The sequence below is a fragment of the Acomys minous genome (assembly GCF_964271855.1).
Source record: "Acomys minous genome assembly, chromosome: 8".
NCBI classification, from domain to species: Eukaryota; Metazoa; Chordata; class Mammalia; order Rodentia; family Muridae; genus Acomys; species Acomys minous.
Window position 1 is genome coordinate 29,910,871 of NC_140489.1, and position 18,999 is coordinate 29,929,869.

Below are 18,999 nucleotides of genomic sequence, written 5' to 3' on the forward strand. Positions count from 1 at the left end.
TCCAAAGACCAGGAAGGACCTAGTACAACCCTAGACCCAAGACTCAGGTCACTGACTGAGAACCAGAGCAAGCCAGGACCTAACCAGCTGAAGGAGGCAGATGCCCCAGTCACAGGTAACAAGTGGGAGCCCACCTCTAGTTCAAGATTACGGCTTCTTAATGCCTCCAACCAAAGTCTGGGATGTAGAAGGCAGCAGAAGCTTCCATGAAGCAGGATGTGACCCTTGTGACAGCAGGGGGCTTACAGCCTCCATGGCTCATGGGGACAAGGCCCCAGGGTATGTGGCGTTCAGGTCCACTGCGAGCCATGTGGATTTGCGCCCAACCTAGTAAATAAACTCTATAACCAAGCCAGGCTTTGCTCTCCTAGGCGTCCCTGCGAAACCTAGGGGTTTCCCAAGGAAGTGGCTACCAAGAGCAACTGAAAGTCCAAATGGAGTCACTGAGTCAGAAGAGACAGTCCCTGCAACCTTGAAAAGGTTTATTGAAACACAATACATACAACACTGAAGGTGTCCCCATGACAGCACAAACCCACAGCTTCACAGTTACTCTCAGATGCACTCTTCCTCGCTGAGGCGAGACACCCTTGGGAGTGATGTGGCAAAAACACAAGGTCTGTTTTCTAGTGAGTTCCAAGACCTACTTATTTCCCTACAAGCTAAACACGCCCCTGTGGCACATGGGGTTGGTCCATCCTTTCTGACAATCCCATAAAAGTAGGGATGACCAAGCCAATGGCACATACAGGAGATGGGAGGGAGGGAGCTTTATCTCCTCCATAGAGTTAAAAACAAACAAACAAACAAACAAACCTCACTCTGCTGTACATTCCAGGGCCCCCAGGACAACACTGCAGCAGGGGGATCTGATGGCAGAGCTTGGTGGTGCCATGGAAGACCGCCCTAGGCAGACATGGGCCAGTGGGTAGTCAGAGCAACAAGGAAAGAGTGAGGCGTGAAAAGACACTGGGATGGGACGGGGAATGACAGTCACACTCAATATGGAGCCCGAGTCAGCCAGCCCAGGAGCGCTGACACCCAGCAAGCTAGCCTCAAGCCCTTCACTCGAAGCAGAAGTTCGTGAAGGTTGATCTGCCACAGGCTAAAGGCCTCGCTGAAGGATATCTGGGTCCTCCTGAAGAATGAGCAGGCACTCCTCTTCCTGTGCCTAGAGGAGGGGTGAGAGAGAGGGAGGAAAGAAAAGAAACAGGTGAAAAAAAAATTAGAACCATGAAGGAAAAAAAAAAAACACAAGGCAGCAGGTGGCCTGGCCACTTGACTAGCTCCCTGATCCTGGGGAGCACTCGGTTACCCATCATACCACTGTCCAATGAGGGCAAAGAGGGACTCCCCAGAGAAGATTTTCAAAGCAGTAAACAACAAGCATCAAGGTTCTGGTCCCCTCACTCAGGAGAACACTCTGAGGCTTCTTCCAAAAGTACGGTAAATACGTGCCACCCCCAGAGTCCCGTCTCACCCTGACTCAAATATAGTCAAGGCCTTTGTAAAGTTCCTGAGGATACGAATCCTCTGGCGGTCAGGTGATGCGGAAAGGCTGAGCACTTTACACATTAACCCAGCTTAGTCTCTCTGTACCAAAAACAAGACACAGTAAAAACTGGGATTTGTGATAATGGTCTCATGTTAGGGTTTGGGGCCAGGAGCTAATCAAGCCATAGCAGTCTCTTTCTCCCAGCTGCTTTCAAAGAAATGCCACGCCCCCATCAGGAACCTGTCTGTGACCCTGTAGACACCTGACAGACTCCTCAGGTGTCTGGATCCCAGAGGATTCTCAGGCTCCATAATTCTCGTATCCCCAAGGAAGTTTATAAACCCAGGTTACCAGATCCCAAGACGTCAGAGGGCTCATCCTCCATCATATGGGTTTCCCTCAACTAAATGTGTCTCTCTTCCCTCATATCCTCATGGTTACATATCCTTTCCGCAAGTGTAGCATCCCCCAACCCTTGCTGCCTGATAATCAAGGACAGCCTAGGTAGTCCAGACCTGTGGGGTACTGGTCGCCTCTGTGGCATGAAACCTGCCTCTTCCTCTGAAGACTGTAGGGAGCGGCTCCCGCTCTGCTATGTAGGCCTGAGCTCTCCTTAGGGTCCCCGCCATGCAATTCTTGACCTGCTTATCTTCTCTTACCCCAAATGGTCATCTACCTCAGAGAACCCGTTGAGCTCCAAACCCGAGACCTTTCACTACTTAGGACTTGGCTTCCTTAGCCTTCACACCCTGCCCTTCACTGGTTGGAGTATTCTGCTGTAATCTAAGCTCCTATTTGTTAGTGAATACATGATCTATATGGCCAAGTCTGTTAGTTTCCCAGAATGACCCATCCCTTCCCCAGGATGGACAGGCTGGGATGTAATCACAAGCTAGGTTTCCTCCCCGGAGGTGACAGCATTCTGCCAGAGCATTCACAGTACTCAAATGGAAGCCCAGAGCTTGCTGAAGAAACACGGTTCTCCTTATCATCACTGTCTCAATGATGCTAAGGTACCTAGAAAGACCTGTGACCCTAATAATCTAATGGCACACCTTCCCAAGTCACAGCCACATCTCCAGGATAACGAGCAATGGCCTCACTGCCTGGGCTGGTCCTGGCAGCCAAATCCCAGGACCAGATAGATACAGGGTCATACTGGGGGCTTCCTGACCACAGGTCCAGGAGATACCTGGATGGGTTGAGATGCTCAAAAAAACAACTTCCAAGTTTTTAGAAGGCGAGAATCATCTGGAAAGCTGGACTGGGAGGGTGAGATCCCAGATGCTGTCCTTTGGCAAAGTACAGGCATTCTGGGTCACCGAAAGACACTATCCCAAGGCACCTGCCTGCTGACTCCCCTCTGATTCCCTGAAGGGAAAACTAGATCTTGAGAAGCCAAGATAGGGCCCTAAGGACTGAATAGTGGGGAAAGCAGAAGCCATGGGACAGTCCCTGGAACTGGGAGATGGCCAAGGAGGACGGATACTCACTCGGCCAGTGCCCTGATACAACACCGAGACATGTTGAGGAAGGAACTGGCACTGGAGCGGGTGCCCAGGGCGGTCTCAATGCTGCGCAGTAGATCATTGGTCTTCAGGATGAGCAGCATCTGACGAGGCACGTGGTTAAGGAGCTGGTTGATCTCAGACAGGTAGCTGGCCGCATTATTGCGGATCTCTGAGTCCTAAGCAAGGGGACATGAGAACGGTTGGTATATGACACATGAAGAGCGGGGTGCCAGGAATGTTGGTAGCCTGTGACTAAGAGAATACAAATAAGCTCCAAGTGGGAGCTTCTAGAACAGCTGCCTTGGCACCCTGTGGAGCACCCCCAAAGAAAAGAAAAACACTGACTGGGCCCTGTGACCTGACCACCCAGATGGGAGTTCCCCACCTGGCTCCCAGGCAAGCCCTGGAAGCAGCACTAGTGTACACTGAGAAAGGGCCAAGGACTCTCCAAGGCTTCTTGATTGGACACCAATTTCAAGCCAGGCCTGTAAGAAGCTCTCCCAGCTAACCAAGCCCAGCACGATACAGTCCATGGGCAGAACTCCCAAGTCCCACCCTAGCCTCGCACCATATCAGATTTGCTGGTCCCCTGTGCTCTACCACTGCCTGGGTCCTGATGGTGGATGCCTGCCCAACAGCCAGCCCCCTCTCCTTTGTTAAAATGATTTGTTTATCTGACCCCTTGGGTCATGCTCTTTAGAACTGAGAGCTACTTGCCAGCCCCAGGCTGCTGATATCGTGTTCTCTCTCAGGCTTTGAGCACTTACCCCCTTCCTCACTGCACCTCACTTGACAGAATCCCCGCCCCCTTAAAACAACAGGTCTGAGCATCTCCTGCTCAAAGCCTGCCAAGGGCTTTGCTTCCTCCTGGGGGTTGAGTTCAGACCTCTTCCCACAGCACATAAATCCCTGCGTGGCATTCGTTCTCTGTGCCCTTCCACCCTCTAGACCACACCAAATGCTTTCGCTCTGGGCCTTGGTGAGCTTAGTGTGCCAGGAGTGCATCCATGGGGCACTCCCAAGGCTGGAGTCCTTCTCGTCCTTCTCACCTCAGCTCAAATGTCAACCGCTACGCCAGGTCTCTGAGCCAGGCTCCCAACCGCTTCCTCGCATCGCTTTACTTGTTTCCTCCGAGGTACCAGGAACCTGCAATTATCCCACTTGCCTGTTTGTTCAGTTGTTTACTGTCTGTCTCTCTCAACCAAAGTGTAAATTACACCAAAGGCCTGACTGGCTGTTGGGCTGCAGGATCCTTGACACACGCTCAGGGGCCAGCTAAAGCAAATGTTTATTGAATGAATGGACTCCAAGAACCGTGAGCAGGCACTTTACAAGCACTGACAGTAAAACAGAAAGCACGGCTCCCACCATCCCGAGGTCGCCCCTCTTCTAGAATGTACTTAAGGCAGCAGAGCCTGGAATAGCAGGTGCCCAGCACTGCCACCAGGCCTGCTGGAGAACATGTCCACTTGAAGGAAAATAGAGATAGTAACTGGTGGTTGAGAGACTCTTTAAGACATTGGTTTTTGGTTTGTTTGTTTGTTTGTTTGTTTGTTTTATTTTTCAAGACAGGGTTTCTCTGTGTAGCCTTGGCTGTCCTGGACTCACTTTGTAGACCAGGCTGGCCTTGAACTCACAGCGATCCGCCTGTCTCTGCCTCCGGACTCTGGATCCCTCCTTGGCTAGAGGTGCAGCTTACAGGTCCTTGGGTGGCGGGAACACTCAAGGTCGTAGTACCAAGAAGAGAAGGTGCTGGAAGCAATGCCTGGGCTTTTCAAATGTGTCTCTTTCCTCATCTCTACCTACTGTGTGCAGAGGCCTCAGTGAGGCCTGGAGTCTGCTCAGCACTGAGAAATAAGCAACTCAACTCCCGTGAGCCTGGGCAGGCAAACAGGAGTGGACAGGCCTACAGGGAGCAGGAGCTCCCAAAAGTCTGTGTCCTGTGTAGACAGTTTAAGTCCATGAAGGAGGTGGGAAAAGATAAGGGGCTGCTTCATTTGCACAGTGCTGTTTGCAGACGAAGAGGAAGTGAAGGCTCTCCTCTCTCCCATCATGAAACCAGAGAGGACACGGGCACAGCCACAGTGCCCAGTAGGCGGAATAAGTGTAGGAGCTGCGGGAATATTACGCCCCTGGGAGGTGCTGGAGGAAGTGTGGCATCGCTCCAAACTACTGGAGTCTGGGATTTTTCAGTCCACAAGCCTTATCTCTACCCCAGATGGAGAAGGCCCAGGGCACACAGTAGGCTAGCCTTCCCCTGCCCTCCTCACTCCAGCGCCCAAGCTTTTACCCTCCTCCTACTTCTTCATCTTCTGTGGCTCCACAGAACCCGCCCTACAGAGACGCAGCCCACCAATCATGAACCTAGACACTGGCCTGGAAGGGGTTCCCCAGGCCCTGATCCTTGCATCTGGGAGAGGGTCACCTACCTCACTGGCAGTGACTGGAGCTTGGCCGATGCCCCTCTTGACTGAGTCCCAGGACCTGGCTGTCAACATACAGGCAAACAGCGGGTAGAGCTCTGCAGCCCCTAGGCGCTGGCTGTACTGTTTCACCCTCTCCATGTCGGTCCAGATCAGAGACTGCCACAGGTGGCAGTAGTCCAGGCGGAACTCCTCCGTGAGCACCTGTAGCCAGGGCAACACAGGCAGCAGCTCAGTCTCTCTTGGTCCAAGGCCTGAGCCCCAGACTAGTGCTAAGCACTACACACAGGGAAGAGGAGGGCACAGTTCCCCCCAACACTCTGCCACTCCTAGGGGCCCAAGTTGAAAGCTGACTGAGCTTGCATATCATGAATCTGAAAATCCTGGCACCGTAAATGCCGTGGTCTGTCTGTCTTTCTCAGATTTGCATATACATAACATCTTGGGGCTGGATCACGCATCTAAGCATGAAATTCATTTGTTTCCTACGTGCTTTATACACACGGCCTAAAGGTAGCTTTATACAGTGTGTTTAACAGTGTTGTGCGTGAAACAAAGTTACGTGGCATAGAATTTTCCTCTTGTGGTGTCAAGTACTAGGAGTGCAGACTTCTTGATTCGGAACTCCGCCTGTCCTGGCAAGCTTTGGTCCTAACTGGCAGGGATTAAATGCCCTCCAAAACCTATATTGTCATCTCCTTTTCAGGTAGAGGCTACCTTCCTGGCCTCCCACCAACAGAGGCAGTGCTCTACCTCAGGGCTGACTGATGGAATAAAGCAAAAACCTCACTTCCCGCAAAGTTCCCACTCATTTCCTAACCCTCTCCTCTGCTGTGACCTCCTGTGAGTCCTAGGGAGCAAAGCCCCATGGGCTCCACCCACCATCCCCAGGACTAGAAGGTGAGCAAGCCAATGAACTTCTGTCCTGTCTGGGTTATCTGTCACTGGGGCTCCACATAATAACAGCTGACCTAATCTGGCCAGCACCCTATTTACCAAGCCAGTCAGAGGAAGCTGCAATTAGGGATGTGGTATCAAGGCCTGAGGAAGGAGCAGGGGTGAATGAAGAACGTCTTCAGGACCGCCACCTCATGGAATGAAGTCAAGCCAGGGCCCCAAGGTAATAGTGAATGTCCCACTTTTACGGTGCAGGGTTGCGGCTTATTCACACCAGGCCTTGATGCGGACTTCCAGAAGACAAAGTCTGGAGCCTCCAGCCCCCCACAGTCTCAATCCTGGTTTCCACACTAGGGGCTAAATGTGCTGTCACCTGAGGTGGCCTTCGGTCCCCTGGGAGGGCACAGCCACACTGGTACACTCTTCCTACCCGCTGCTCCTCACAAGTGCAGTAAGAGGCCTCAGCAACTTGGCTTTTTTGCAGGGACACTGAGGTTTAGGAAACTCTTAGGATAGTGTTGTACATAAACCAGGGGACGGTGACTCTCCCCAGCCACCTGCCTCCCAGCTAGAGGACTTCCGGAGGGTATCAGTGGGCTCTGACCCACATGAAGGAGCGTGTTTCCTCCTACCTGGTAAAGCCCATGGTCCAAGAGGACTATCTCGGCCTTGCCTGTGTCAGGACGTTTCCGCACCAGCACGTTGCCTGGGTGGGGGTCACAGTGCACAAAGCCATTGACAAAAATCATCTCACTGTACATCTTGCCCAGGTGGCAGGAGATCTGAAAGAGACATGATCCAGTGAGCGCTCTGCCCCACCCACACTCACACTAGGAGCTTCTCTCCTGGAGAGGACAGGAGCCATTGGGCCCGAGTAGCATGAGACGAGACGCAATTCTCACACCTAAGGGAGAAGGTCAGCTCCAACCGAACCACACATTAGAACCACCTGGAACTCAGGCGTGCCGGGACAGACCTAGCCTCCAGTGTTGTCTGTGCTCCTGAGGTGATTTCCTGCAGTAAGGGAGGAGAATGTCTGCTTCTGCATTTCCTGGTGGCTGTGGGTCTTCACCTTCCACACTACCCTGCCCGCTCGGCCCACATCTCCCCTCCCTGCTCTCTTACCAACCCTCTTCCCTCTTTCCGAAAGGTGAGGGTGGGTGGGGTCGTGGGAACAATCCCACCCACTCCTTTGAAGGCCAGGGCAGGGTAAGGAACAGGAACAGGAATGACACTCCTCCAGAGCTGCCCTGCTGCCAGGCCAGCCCTAGACAGACCCAGAGCCCAGGCTCCCTTCTCCCCATCCCCCAGAGCCCAATGCTAATCTGATTTATGATGTCTGTGAAGAAGAAACGACACTGGAGAGGCCATTTAACTCATCCTGTCACTTCTGCGCGCCCTGCCAAGGCAGCCTTCTTATCTCTACTTTTTTTTTTTTTTTTTTTATTAAAGCTAAAAGCCTTGTCCCTGCCTGGGAGCAGCTGCTGAGCAGAACCAGACCTGAGACCCCAGACGATCTGTCGATGGATGTCCAAGGGACAAAGAGATACTGAGCCAGAAGGAAGACCCCCCCCAGGACACCAACTGTCCTTGGCATTCCTTCCAACCTCAGTTGAACCTCACAGTCACTAACAAATGAACAACAGTGAAGAAGGGCTGGAACTCGTGGGCAGGAGGCGGCAAGATTAAGACTCCTCAACCAGTAAGGCCTATGCAACAAGTCCTGTGACGTGAGGTCTTGCCTTTTCTCCCTGTTCTCACCTTAACACACACGCACGCACACACGCACACATGCACGCACGCACGCACAGGCACGCACACACACTCTTTGGCCACATCCGCTTTCTCTCCTTCAATGATCTCTGTGCCTTCCTGCCTCAGGGTTTATGTGCAAACCATTCCTCCACTCTGCTGCCAGAAGCTCTCCTGCCACCACCCCCAGCCCACACCGCCACCCCCCCAATCACCCACCCCTCACCCCTGTGTCTAGGTCCAAGCCTTCCTCTTTCTTATCCAGGGCTAAAAGAATGCTCTCGGCACACACTCCTAGAGGGTATTGGGCTCTTCCTTTCACAGCACTAGTGTGATTACTTGACAAATGACCATCTGGCTCACTATCGTAAACTCCTAGGACAGCAGAGACTGGCTCTGTTTTATTATTAAATGGCTTTATTGAGGTGTAATTGATGTGCTATAGACTGGCTCTATTATGCATGCACTTGCTTGTAACGGGCACCAGCCAGGTACAGTAAGAGTCTGCACCCACCATGTGTGGGGGCTCCCTAGTCTTCTAAGATGCTATGTTCCCCATCTCTAGTGTTTATCCTAGCCCTATCAGTCTCCCCTAAGGCCCAAGTATTTATTATAGTCAGCACCAAGTTAAAAGATCAACAATGACCTAATGGTCAAGTGTGGTGGCATAGACCTATAATTTCCGCACTGGGGAACGTGAGATGGGAAGGGATACAAGCCCAGGGCTAGCCTGGGCTACAAAAGACTTGAGTAAAAGAATAATCCTGCATTTGAACAACAGCTGCCAGCCTTACAATTATGACCCCGGCCCCATTTTGCAGACAAGAGACTGAAAGCCTTGAGGTTAAAGCAGCTCATGGCAGAACCGTTTGTTCGAAGCAGGTCTGACCGCAGCTGCCTGGCCATCCCTTCTATATGGCTCACAGCTACTTCTGCACCTTTCCCTTGAGGCCTTGAGGCCTTGAGCCAGCTGCGTCTACTTGTATTCATTCAGTAAATAGCAACTCTCATGGGTGGCTGCAGAAGTGAGTTAGGGACCTAATGACCTCGTGTGGTTGCCTCTGTGGTAGCCACCGCAGGTTCCTGTGGAGACGAAGATGGGAAGGGAACTGCCCTACCACACCCCAGCACCCTGACTCCTGAAGTCAGTCAGGTGAAACAAACCCTGGGGCTCTGACATTCTCATTAGGAACAGGACTTTGACCCAGGTCAGAGCTCAGACTCATGCTGAGATGGCAGGGGTCCCAGGGCCACAGTTTTCTGTTGCCTGGGAGATGGGCCTCAGTCAAACCAGGTCATGGGTAAGTCAGCCAGTTCTCACGCCTCTGTACCACCAAGAACCCTTTTTGTTAGGCTCCTCGGAGCTGCGCTTCAGAAGGCCGTATCTGACAAACTGATTCCATTTATTAAGTAATCATTCATTTCTATTTGTCAAGGACGCATATAAAGTCCAATCAGGGCTCCTGATCAGCCCAAGATAAGCAGCACAGCCAGACTGAGCCGACGGAGTTCCAGTCAAAATGTGGAGAAGTGACATTTCATTTAGTCTGGGCAAACCTGTCACAGGGAGATGTATGATCTCCCTTAAGCTTTCTGGCATGATGTTAATCGCTCCGGGCCCCTTATTTCTACAATGAAAGATGACCCCCAGGGGTATAGGGGCTCGGGTGAGGGCTGATCTTCCATGGGGCAGATGCCGACTACTACCACATACGTGAGGGGAGCCACCAGAGAGAGCATGTGCACACAGGCACACCGGCTCATCATCTGCCAGCCCGCTGGCACTTGGAGACCTTCCTACTTGGGAGCTGCTCTGGATGTTCAAGCAAGTGTCACCTAGGACCAACAGGTGCAGGAAGCAGAGCAAGGAGCAGGAGCTGGCTGAGGCCAAGAGCTCAGCACTGAAGCCATCTTGATGTTGCCACTTTGGGCACAAGTGGCCTGAGAGATAAGCCACCCTGGTCCTCGATCTCCATTAGCAGTTATGTGGGACCAAAGCCATCTGTCTGACCCCCCCTCACAGGGCAACCCCATGATTCAAAGTCAAACACCATTACGAGGAGAAAGCCATCACTCACTGTTAGACACACAAATGCACACCTATTACTACTAAGTATAACTGTCAGAGTTCTAAACACACACACACAAAGAATGACATGTCCGAGGCTTCTGGCTCAACAGCTGGGAAGCAGGAACGATGGGAGACCTGCTTCGAAAACAACTGTGAGAAAGCTAGGACTTACTCAAAGCATTTCAACAGAAAGGAGAAATCCTGGATGAAATGTGAACTGCTTGTGGTCCTACAAGGTCTTAAGAAGGAAAAAAAAAAACAAAAAACCAACAACAGTTGGGCGTGGTGGTGCAAGCCTGTAGTCCCAGCACTCTGGGAGGCAGAGGCAGACGGATCACTGTGAGTTCGAGTCCAGCCTGGTCTACAAAGCGAGTCCAGGACAGCCAAGGCTACACAGAGAAACCCTGTCTCAAAAAACAAAAAGCAAACAAACAAACAAAAAAAACACACAACATCAATAACAACAACAAAAAACAGTTCTCAACCTGTGGATCAGGACCCCTTGGGAGTCAAAGAATCCTTTCACAGGGTTCACTCACCTAAGACCATTAGAAAACACATATATTTACATTATAATTAATAACACTATCAAAATTATAACTGAAATAGCAATGAATATAATGTTATGGTTGGGTCAGCACAACCTGAGGCACTGTATTAAAGGGTGACAGCATTAGAAGGGTGAGATTCGCTGCTGTGGGATTATCTTTTTTACTGGGCAGTAACTATTTGCATCTCAACTGGAAAGAGCTACAGGCTGATGCAGGACTTCAGTCAGAGCTCATAATTCTTAATAACAAAGACAAAGAGAAGTCCATTTCCCTCGATATCAGAACCCTGGGGGTGGGGGGCACAGTGTTGGTTGACTGTTAAGTGTTGAGAATGACTTGGAAAGGTCATGCCACTCTTGTAGGCCTATTTTCTTTCTTAGTTTTAGGTAGATTTTCTTTGCATCTTGCAAAACTGGGCTGACAAGTCTCTCTGGGAATCAGTCTTTCTCAGGGCATCCAGGGCTTCCTACCTACACAGGCATTCAGGGTCCTGGAGAAGTCCCAGGCCTTCGCTGGGCCAATCACATCCCAGAAGTAAGGCCAATATATCCCAGAGTCCCTCTCTTCCTATTTCCATATTACTTTAGCTCCGTCTTCCATGGAGGAGCACACGCCCACGTCCCCAATGCTGCCTTTGCCCTATTCACAGCGTTGTGATATAAACGCGATGGTAGGCAGCAGCACGTTTATGAAGTAGCCCAGGGCTGGCCAAGCCCTGCTCCAGACACCTACCCATCCACTGCAGGAAACCACTGGAGATGGGGGGTGGGGGGGTTGACAAGGGAAAGGGATGCAAAGACAGGAAGAAACTTTATCACTTGCTCAGCAGTCAGAGACATTGACCTGACTCTGGAGGACAGGTGCTCAATGGCCAGGCCACCTGCCTCTCCCCTCCAGAGAAGCTCTCCTAGGCACTAACTTCTGAGGGACCTTGGCATCCAGTAAGGTGTCCTTCTGAAGGATATTAGTAGAAAATCCAGGCTAGGTGACTCCCCCAGTCGGCACCTCTAAGCCCACACAGGACAGTGTTCTTTACTAAAAAGCCACTGAGAAGTCTGAATTGTTCCTTGTGAAGAGACCGTGCCGCTCATACGTGATTTCACTAATTACGAACGCCTTTATTCTCTAACAGTAGGGAAGAGGGGAAAACCAGGACTCCATAAAAAGGCTGAGTAAAGAATTAATTGGGTAAATAATATTTAAATCAAGGAGTTATTTTGGGACTTTTCTCAAGGCCTGAATTGGCTGAAAGTAGCTTAATTGGTCTATAATTGTGTGAATTAATTCATTCCTACCCCAAGGAAAACTGTGTATGTTCCTGGGTAGGGGTGTCTCCAAAGCAAGGCCAGCGTCTGTGAGAGGAAGGCAAGGCTGCTGTTGTGGCATCTGTCTCCGCACAGACCAGCCTGCTGCCTGGGACATATCACCATCACCCTCCTCCTGTCACCAGAAGCAAACACTGGGATCTGGAGTCTGCAGATGGCCCCAGCTGCCCGGCGCTGCGGTCGATGCATTTGTGGTACCCAGTGATCTCGGGTGAGCAAGCTGTGAGATGATGTCCCCGACCACCCAGCCACTGTGAACCCCTCAGCCTCACACAGTGGCAGTGGGGACAGGAGCAGAGGTGCCAGTGGGTCACAGGAAACTAAGGAGTAGATCTGATGGTGGCACTTGGAAAGCCTCCTACACACACACACACACACACACTCACACACACAGAGTGATGCTTTCGGTACTTGGTCCTCAGCTTGTGGCAATTATTTGGAAGGTGATGGAGAGTTTCTGAAGTGTGGTCTGGCTGATGAAAGTAGGCCATTTCAGATGACACCTAACTCTGGTTCCGGCTGAGACTGCTGCTTTATGAACTGACCACATGAAGACCCACCACTGTCACGGCCCCAGTCAGGGCCACTCCAATCACCATGATGGATGCACCCTTTTGAAACCGTGGGCCAAAATCAACTCGTCCTCAGGTTCCTTCTCTAACGACATAAGGATTTTATCACAAAAAGAACATCAATACCACTTCTTTAATTAGACCTTACCAGGTTTTACATGAGAGCCAGCCACAAGCATCTGTGAGGCAAAAGAGCCTTCATGTCTCTACCAGAGACGCTCTGCAAGCAACCTCAAATCCAGAGGAGGCAAGAGTCCCAGGGGTCATCACCATCAGAACACACGTGTGAGGAAGGAATTGCTGTTGGATTCTGATGTCTGCTCTCCTCTCTATGGTGGCAACTCACCCACACCAACTCCACACCCTTCCACCTTGCTTGGGTCAATGTAAAAAGCCAGGGAAAACATTCATCCCTCCCTATGTCCCCCTGCCCTCTGGCAACACCGTCCTGGTGGCGCCAAGGGAATCAGAGAGCTGGAGTTTCCATGTCGTTGTGTATTTAGCATACACACCAGGAACAGCACCATGCCAAGTGTGCCGGGCTTCGGTTGTCAAAAGACCCTGTAAGCCACCCATGGTCTACCGCACACAGGGGGAAAAGGATTCCAGAAGAATAGAAAGCCCACAGAAGAACAACTGACAAGTGACAGAGCCACCAAAGTCCAAAAACAGCAACTCCAGAAAACTACTTTGGCTCAATCAATACCTGGGCTGTGAGAAAACAAATTCCCAGGGACTCCCCAGGACTCTGCTAACAGCCATGAGCACCCAAGAGTGATGGGGGTTAGAGAGAAAAGGCTGTTTTTCCTCTAGTGATTTAAGGAATCGGGTCTTCGGCATCTTCGGATACCAGCCGGGGGCCAGGAGATTGGAATGATGCTAAGCCAAAGTAGGAAGATGCTCTTCTGTCCACATGGAGTAGTGACAGAAACAAAGGTAATCAAGGGAGGAAAAGCCGTCAGCCTGGCCTTTCGGGAATTGATGGCCCTGCATGCTGATCAACTCCATCCAAAGCTCTACACTCACTGTGTAGGCCAGAGACAGGGGACGAGAAGGCAACAAAGGTTCTCAAAGATTCAAGAGAGGAAGAGATGCCTCCTTGAGTAATTCCCTCATGAAGTATGAATTATAGAACATGTATTTACATGGCCCTATTGTTTATAACGCTCACATGGTGGCATCTGTCCCATAGCAGAAAGGACTTGGACTTCTATCTCAAGTACTTAGCCCTTAACAAGAGGGCACCAGAGCAATGAATGACAGAAGCAGACAACCTCGGGTGCACAGCCTGTCCAGCACCAGGCCTCTTGGAAGCCCCATGCTTAGCCTGGTCCATGTTTCTATTCTAACATACCTAAGTAGTGCCTGCACGCTGTAGGTACTCAAAACACGTGCGGAAAGGTGACTCTGAGATCCTTCACTGTTCCTACAGTGACGGGAATGGATTTTGGAACTACTCCAAGAAGAAAACCCAGCAAGGGCTTCCGGCTGCACAGAGGACAAAGCCACAGGCTCCTCCCCCTTGCAAATCCTTCCAAAATGACTTCAGAGGGAAAGAAAAGGCAACGCCCTCAACATAAGAAGAGCAGAAGAAGTAACATGAGACAGCAGGGCCATGGTCTGGGCACAGATGGCGACAGAGCAAAGGCTGAGGAGCCTTGAGCCAGCTACAGGTGCTCTGTGCCTGTGATCTCAGCTCCAAGGAGGCTCAGTACCTGCCATCTCTGCGGCTCCTAAAAGAAGGCATTAGCTAGAAGGTTTCAAAGGTTCCGCTAAGTCCTAAACCCATTCCCACTCTAACAGAAGTTTGTTCACTGGAGAGTGACGGGACAGACTCCACAATCCTCCTCCTCTTCCTCCTCCTCCTCCTCCTCCTCTTCTTCCTCCTCTTCCTCCTCCTCCTCCTCTCCACCTGGGGATCCTGATAACCAGGGCTGAATCCAAGACCATGTAACTATGGTCCTCTTTTCTAACTGGCTCTCCCTAAGGAAGTACCTTGCTGGTATCTCTCCCCAGGGCCCCTGAATCCAGTCAGCCTTCATAGCCACATGATTATCTGCCCACAGGTCTCCTGCATCTGTCCCTGCTGCCCTGTGCTACCAACTCAGCCACCTTTCTCTGGGTTAATTTCATGCCAATTAAGCCGGACCTCAGCCCAGGCAGGGTCTTCACCACACACTCCCACACACTCCCTGCAATTCAATTAACCTTCGATAAAGGTCTTACAATCAATAGTCCTTCTACAACTAGAAGCAGCCCCGTCTACCTCGGAAGACTCCCACACAACCTTTGCTTTTAATGAGATCAGTGACAATCGCTGTCACCAGCACCTAAAGTTACTAGCAATATGATCCCTGGACATGTATGCTGCCAAGGCTCAGGGACATAAATAGAGGGGCCCTGGCAGGCTGCTGGCTCCTAGAAAGTGAGCAGAGGCGGGTGGGGCCACCTGTGCTGCAGGACGTGAGCACTGAAAGCCTAAGGGCTTTCCACTGGGGTGATATCTGCTGCACACTCACTTGGAGACTCTGCAAGCCTTCCTACCCCAGACTCTCATGTGTACCCTGGGGTACTTCCCAGGAATCTACATAGCTATACACGCTCCCCTAATGGTTTTGAAATAGCTAGCTCTTGAGCCAGTCAGCGGTCACTAAGCCACAGAGTCACTAGTCTATAAAATATCCAAACAGAAATGACCCTTAGAGGTCAGCTGGTCCATCTCCTCCACGAAGGAAACTGAGAACCAGAAGGGTAAGGCTGGTTTATTTCATTGAAGACTCAGATGTTCACTAAGGTCTCTGTTTCGATATTGGTTTCCCCCACACATATAGGAAAGGTGGTAGCAGGAACAAGTGGGTCCAGGTCAGACAGCCCACCCTATCCAGAGTCCACTGCCCTCCAGCTGGCTCAGTCACAAGCAAGCCACAACCATCAGCACACGTGTTTCTGGGTTTACACTCGCCTTGAAATATCAGAACCGCCTCTGATGAGCCCTTCCAGCCGTAGCTTGCTGGATCCAGAGAAATAAATGGATGGAAAGAGGTGGGGCCCCCAGACTGGAAGGAGATGCCAGTGACAAGACAGGGCAAAGACGCTGGATCTCCTGAGTAGCAGGTAGAAAGGCTCTGTTTCGTTCTGGGGAGACTCTAGAGGTAACCTCCCAGTGGGGCCCAGCTGTTCCCCCACTGTAGCCAGCCTCTATGAGCCACCCAGGCACCATCCCTGCACCTGCCCTAGGAGTTGAAAAGCAAAGGGAGCAGTTGGGGGTTGCCAGTGTGCGGCTAATGAAGGGGCCTATTCGGCCCTCCTTCTGCCTACTTCCTGGCACAGTCACTGATGTGGCCATCATCCAAGTGGTTACAAGTTCTACTGCTGACCCACATGAGTCTGTGGGAGGGAGGTGGAGATGGTGGAGGAGAAAGGATCTGGGTTCTAAATCCTGGTTCTAATCCTGAGGACTTAGCTGATGGTGTCTGGCCTGGGCACCCTGAATACCCAGACCCTGCACACACAGCAACTGTATTAACAATGGGTGTGGGTGGAAAAGTACCACTCTCTCTTTCCTAGGGGCCCTGGGATGACCAAGAAGCAGAAGGTGGGGCACAGAACCTGGGCCACTAACCGGTTTCCCTGGTACCAGGGGAACAGGAGGTAAAGACAGCTCCATCTTCTCCGTTGCTCTGTGAAACGGATGCAGGTGACCGCTGCAGTCCCCTCTGTCGTACAGCTTGAGTCCTGCAGTGGTGGCCCAGGAGGGCAGCGTGGCAGTTGATAAACAGGCCCCATGGAGACAGAGAGAGCAAGTCCCTGACTCAGCACTACTACCCAGCTGTACGGATTAGCTGCTGTGAGGAGAGAAGCCAGCAGCGACCTCATGCTCAGGGAGGCTTGCTTGTCCCTGTTCCCACTATAGGCCCAGCACTAGATGGAGAAGCCTAGGAGAACCCTCCCTGGTGGATGCATAGTTCTTTTAAAGGCAGTGGGCAGAGGCTCTAAGGCCTCAGAGCACAGGCCTAGCCAGGCAGCCCCAACCACGCTCTGTCCCTCTGTCCCCAGCACTAGCCCCCACCTCACCTCGTTCACGTCGATCTGGTTCTTCTCCATGTAGGCTCGGTCGTTGACCTGCCCTCCCTCCACAAACTCCATCAGGAGCACCCTCTTGGTGGACAGCTCCCAGTGGATCTGGGGGACCTTCAGGAGGAAAATGAGCGTCAAGTCAGTGTCAGGAGGCAGCGGTCAGGACTGGGCCCTAGTACAGTGCAGGGAGCCAGACACTGGCAGAGAGGAGGGCTGGGGTGAGCACTAGGCAGATGCCGCAGCCAGGTGGCCCTTACAGCAGGACCCAGTCACAAATCCCTCACGAAGGTGGGAGCAGCTTCTTCAGTCTTCCACTGCACCCCCTAAGCCCCTCACCTTCCAATCTTCTCATGCCCCACCCCTATCCCCCACTCCATCTTACCGTAAGCCAGACACTATAATAGAAGCGGGTTCTTGGGAGAGAAATGTGTCCTACCTGGAAGCCGCTATTGTTAAGACTTTAATTGGAAACGTGCACCACAGGCTCATCACACTTTAAGGCCTGATTCCCAGCTGGTGGCACTATTTTGAAAGGTTTGGCAACTGCCTGGTGGAAGGAGGCCGCACTAGAGGTAGGCCTCTGGTACAGGAGCCTAGCCCTGTATCTGGAAGTTCTCTGTGTCCTGGGCCCCTATGATGCAAAGAGCCTCCAGTATTTCCGTCTCAGCCACGAGCTCCACAGTGATTTCACCACCATGATGGAGTGAAACCCTCTGAAGATGTAAGCTGGAACACATCTTTCATTCCTTAGGTTGTTTCCATCAGGCACTATGTCAATGTTGCACACGTAGCTAACAGTGCTAAGAGCTGTTTCCTTCTGTTTCTCCCTCCATCAGACCCTTGCTTGGCCCTAACCCTGCTACCATTTTTTTGCACCTGGGAAATAGATCTGTTGAAGCAATGAACTGAGTTTGGACCAGAGGATAATTTCTGTTGTCTGCTAGTTTCCCACAAGCCTCCTATGGCAGACAATGTTGGCTCTTAACCCAATGTCTACTACCCATCTTCCTCTTCCCCACTCATGAGAAACTAAAACCCCTACCCTGCCTGCCTCATAGTAGGTGGTCACGTGATACAGTTCTGCCCAATCAAATGTAAGTGGCAGTCTGCTAGAGGATGCAGGGAAGGTTTATTTTCTCTCCCACCCTGAAAGTGAATGTGATTCTTGGAACAGTAACAATCATCGTGCAGCCATAATGGGTTTAAAAAAAAAAAAAAGTCAGAGGTGCCAGCTCTGATGTTGTCACACTACCAAGTTCCATCAGCAGGCAACCACTGCACTCACTCCTTCCTGCTTTATAAAGATAATAAACATTTTGTGAATTGTGTGCATGTGAGGGGGTTATGTGCCCATGAGCGCAGGTGGCCAAGGTGGCCTGAGGCATCACAGGCCCTGGAGCTGGAGCCACAGGCAATTGTAAGCCACCTGATGTGGGTGCTGGGAACCAAACCCCAGGTCCTCTGAAAGGACAATGCGTATTCTTAACTACTGTGTCATCCCTCTGGCCCTAAGCATAACCATTATTTTTAAAAAAGGAAAAAGAAAAACAAAATAGCCATAGTTTAATCCCAGCACTTGGGAGGCAGAGGCAGACCCGGTCTACAGAGCAAGCCTCAAAAACAAAGTGAAACAAAACAAACAAACAAAAAAGCCCTGTTGGATTGGGCTTTCAGTTATTTGCAAACAGATTATAAACTAACTGACACATTCCTACTAAAGCAAAAGAGAACAGGTTCTTCAGGAGCAGCAAGGCGTCAGAGAGCACCACAGGCTGCAGGATGCCACACAAGCAGGTGACACCATAAGCACCACCAAGGCCAGGAGGCCTTCAGCATACTATTCCTCCAAAATTGCGATAACTTTTTTTTTCTTAAGGAGAAAAACCAAGGGCAGCTAACTCAAGATGAGTCCTCCCCTGGCGCATCCCCTCAGGACAGGTCTGCGCAGCCCTGCAGTCCAGCTCTACACTTCCAGTTCTCCTGACGGAGCTGTACCATCCAGCATTCTCTTGCCTCTTCATGCCTCGGCTTCCTCCGCTAACCCTAACCCGGGCCCTGCAGGGCGTGGAGCTAACCACAAGCAATGCCCTTATGCTGAGAGCCCAGTGAGCCTAAGCTGGGTTTTCACCATTTGGAAATCTAGGCTGATCAGGAAAACTATACCTCTCTGTTGTTTTAAATGTAAGATTCAGACACACTTGTCAACTCAAAACAAGCCCATGTCTGTGATTACAGCTGTTCCTGGTCTCCAGAGGAAAGGCACTTTACTTGGGTACCTTCAGTTAAGTTCTTACATTGATTTGGAAACCTGAGCTTGACAGTGGG

The 18,999-nt window shown here is 51.3% G+C and overlaps 1 protein-coding gene across 3 annotated transcripts in view; it reads right to left on the reverse strand.

Annotated features, from left to right (window-relative positions):
• Positions 1-459: 459 nt before the first annotated feature.
• Positions 460-18,999, reverse strand: part of ADCK1 (aarF domain containing kinase 1) — a 98,148-nt gene continuing 79,608 nt past the window's right edge. For all 3 annotated transcript variants that reach the window (XM_084793200.1, XM_084793202.1, XM_084793201.1), the window contains exons 7-11: positions 16,672-16,788; positions 6,959-7,108; positions 5,436-5,633; positions 2,989-3,182; positions 460-1,171 (exon numbers count right to left, since the gene is read on the reverse strand). In XM_084793200.1, the coding sequence (XP_084649326.1) occupies positions 1,000-1,171; positions 2,989-3,182; positions 5,436-5,633; positions 6,959-7,108; positions 16,672-16,788 (831 nt within the window). In that variant the 3' untranslated portion in view covers positions 460-999. The remainder of the gene's footprint in view (positions 1,172-2,988; positions 3,183-5,435; positions 5,634-6,958; positions 7,109-16,671; positions 16,789-18,999) is intronic.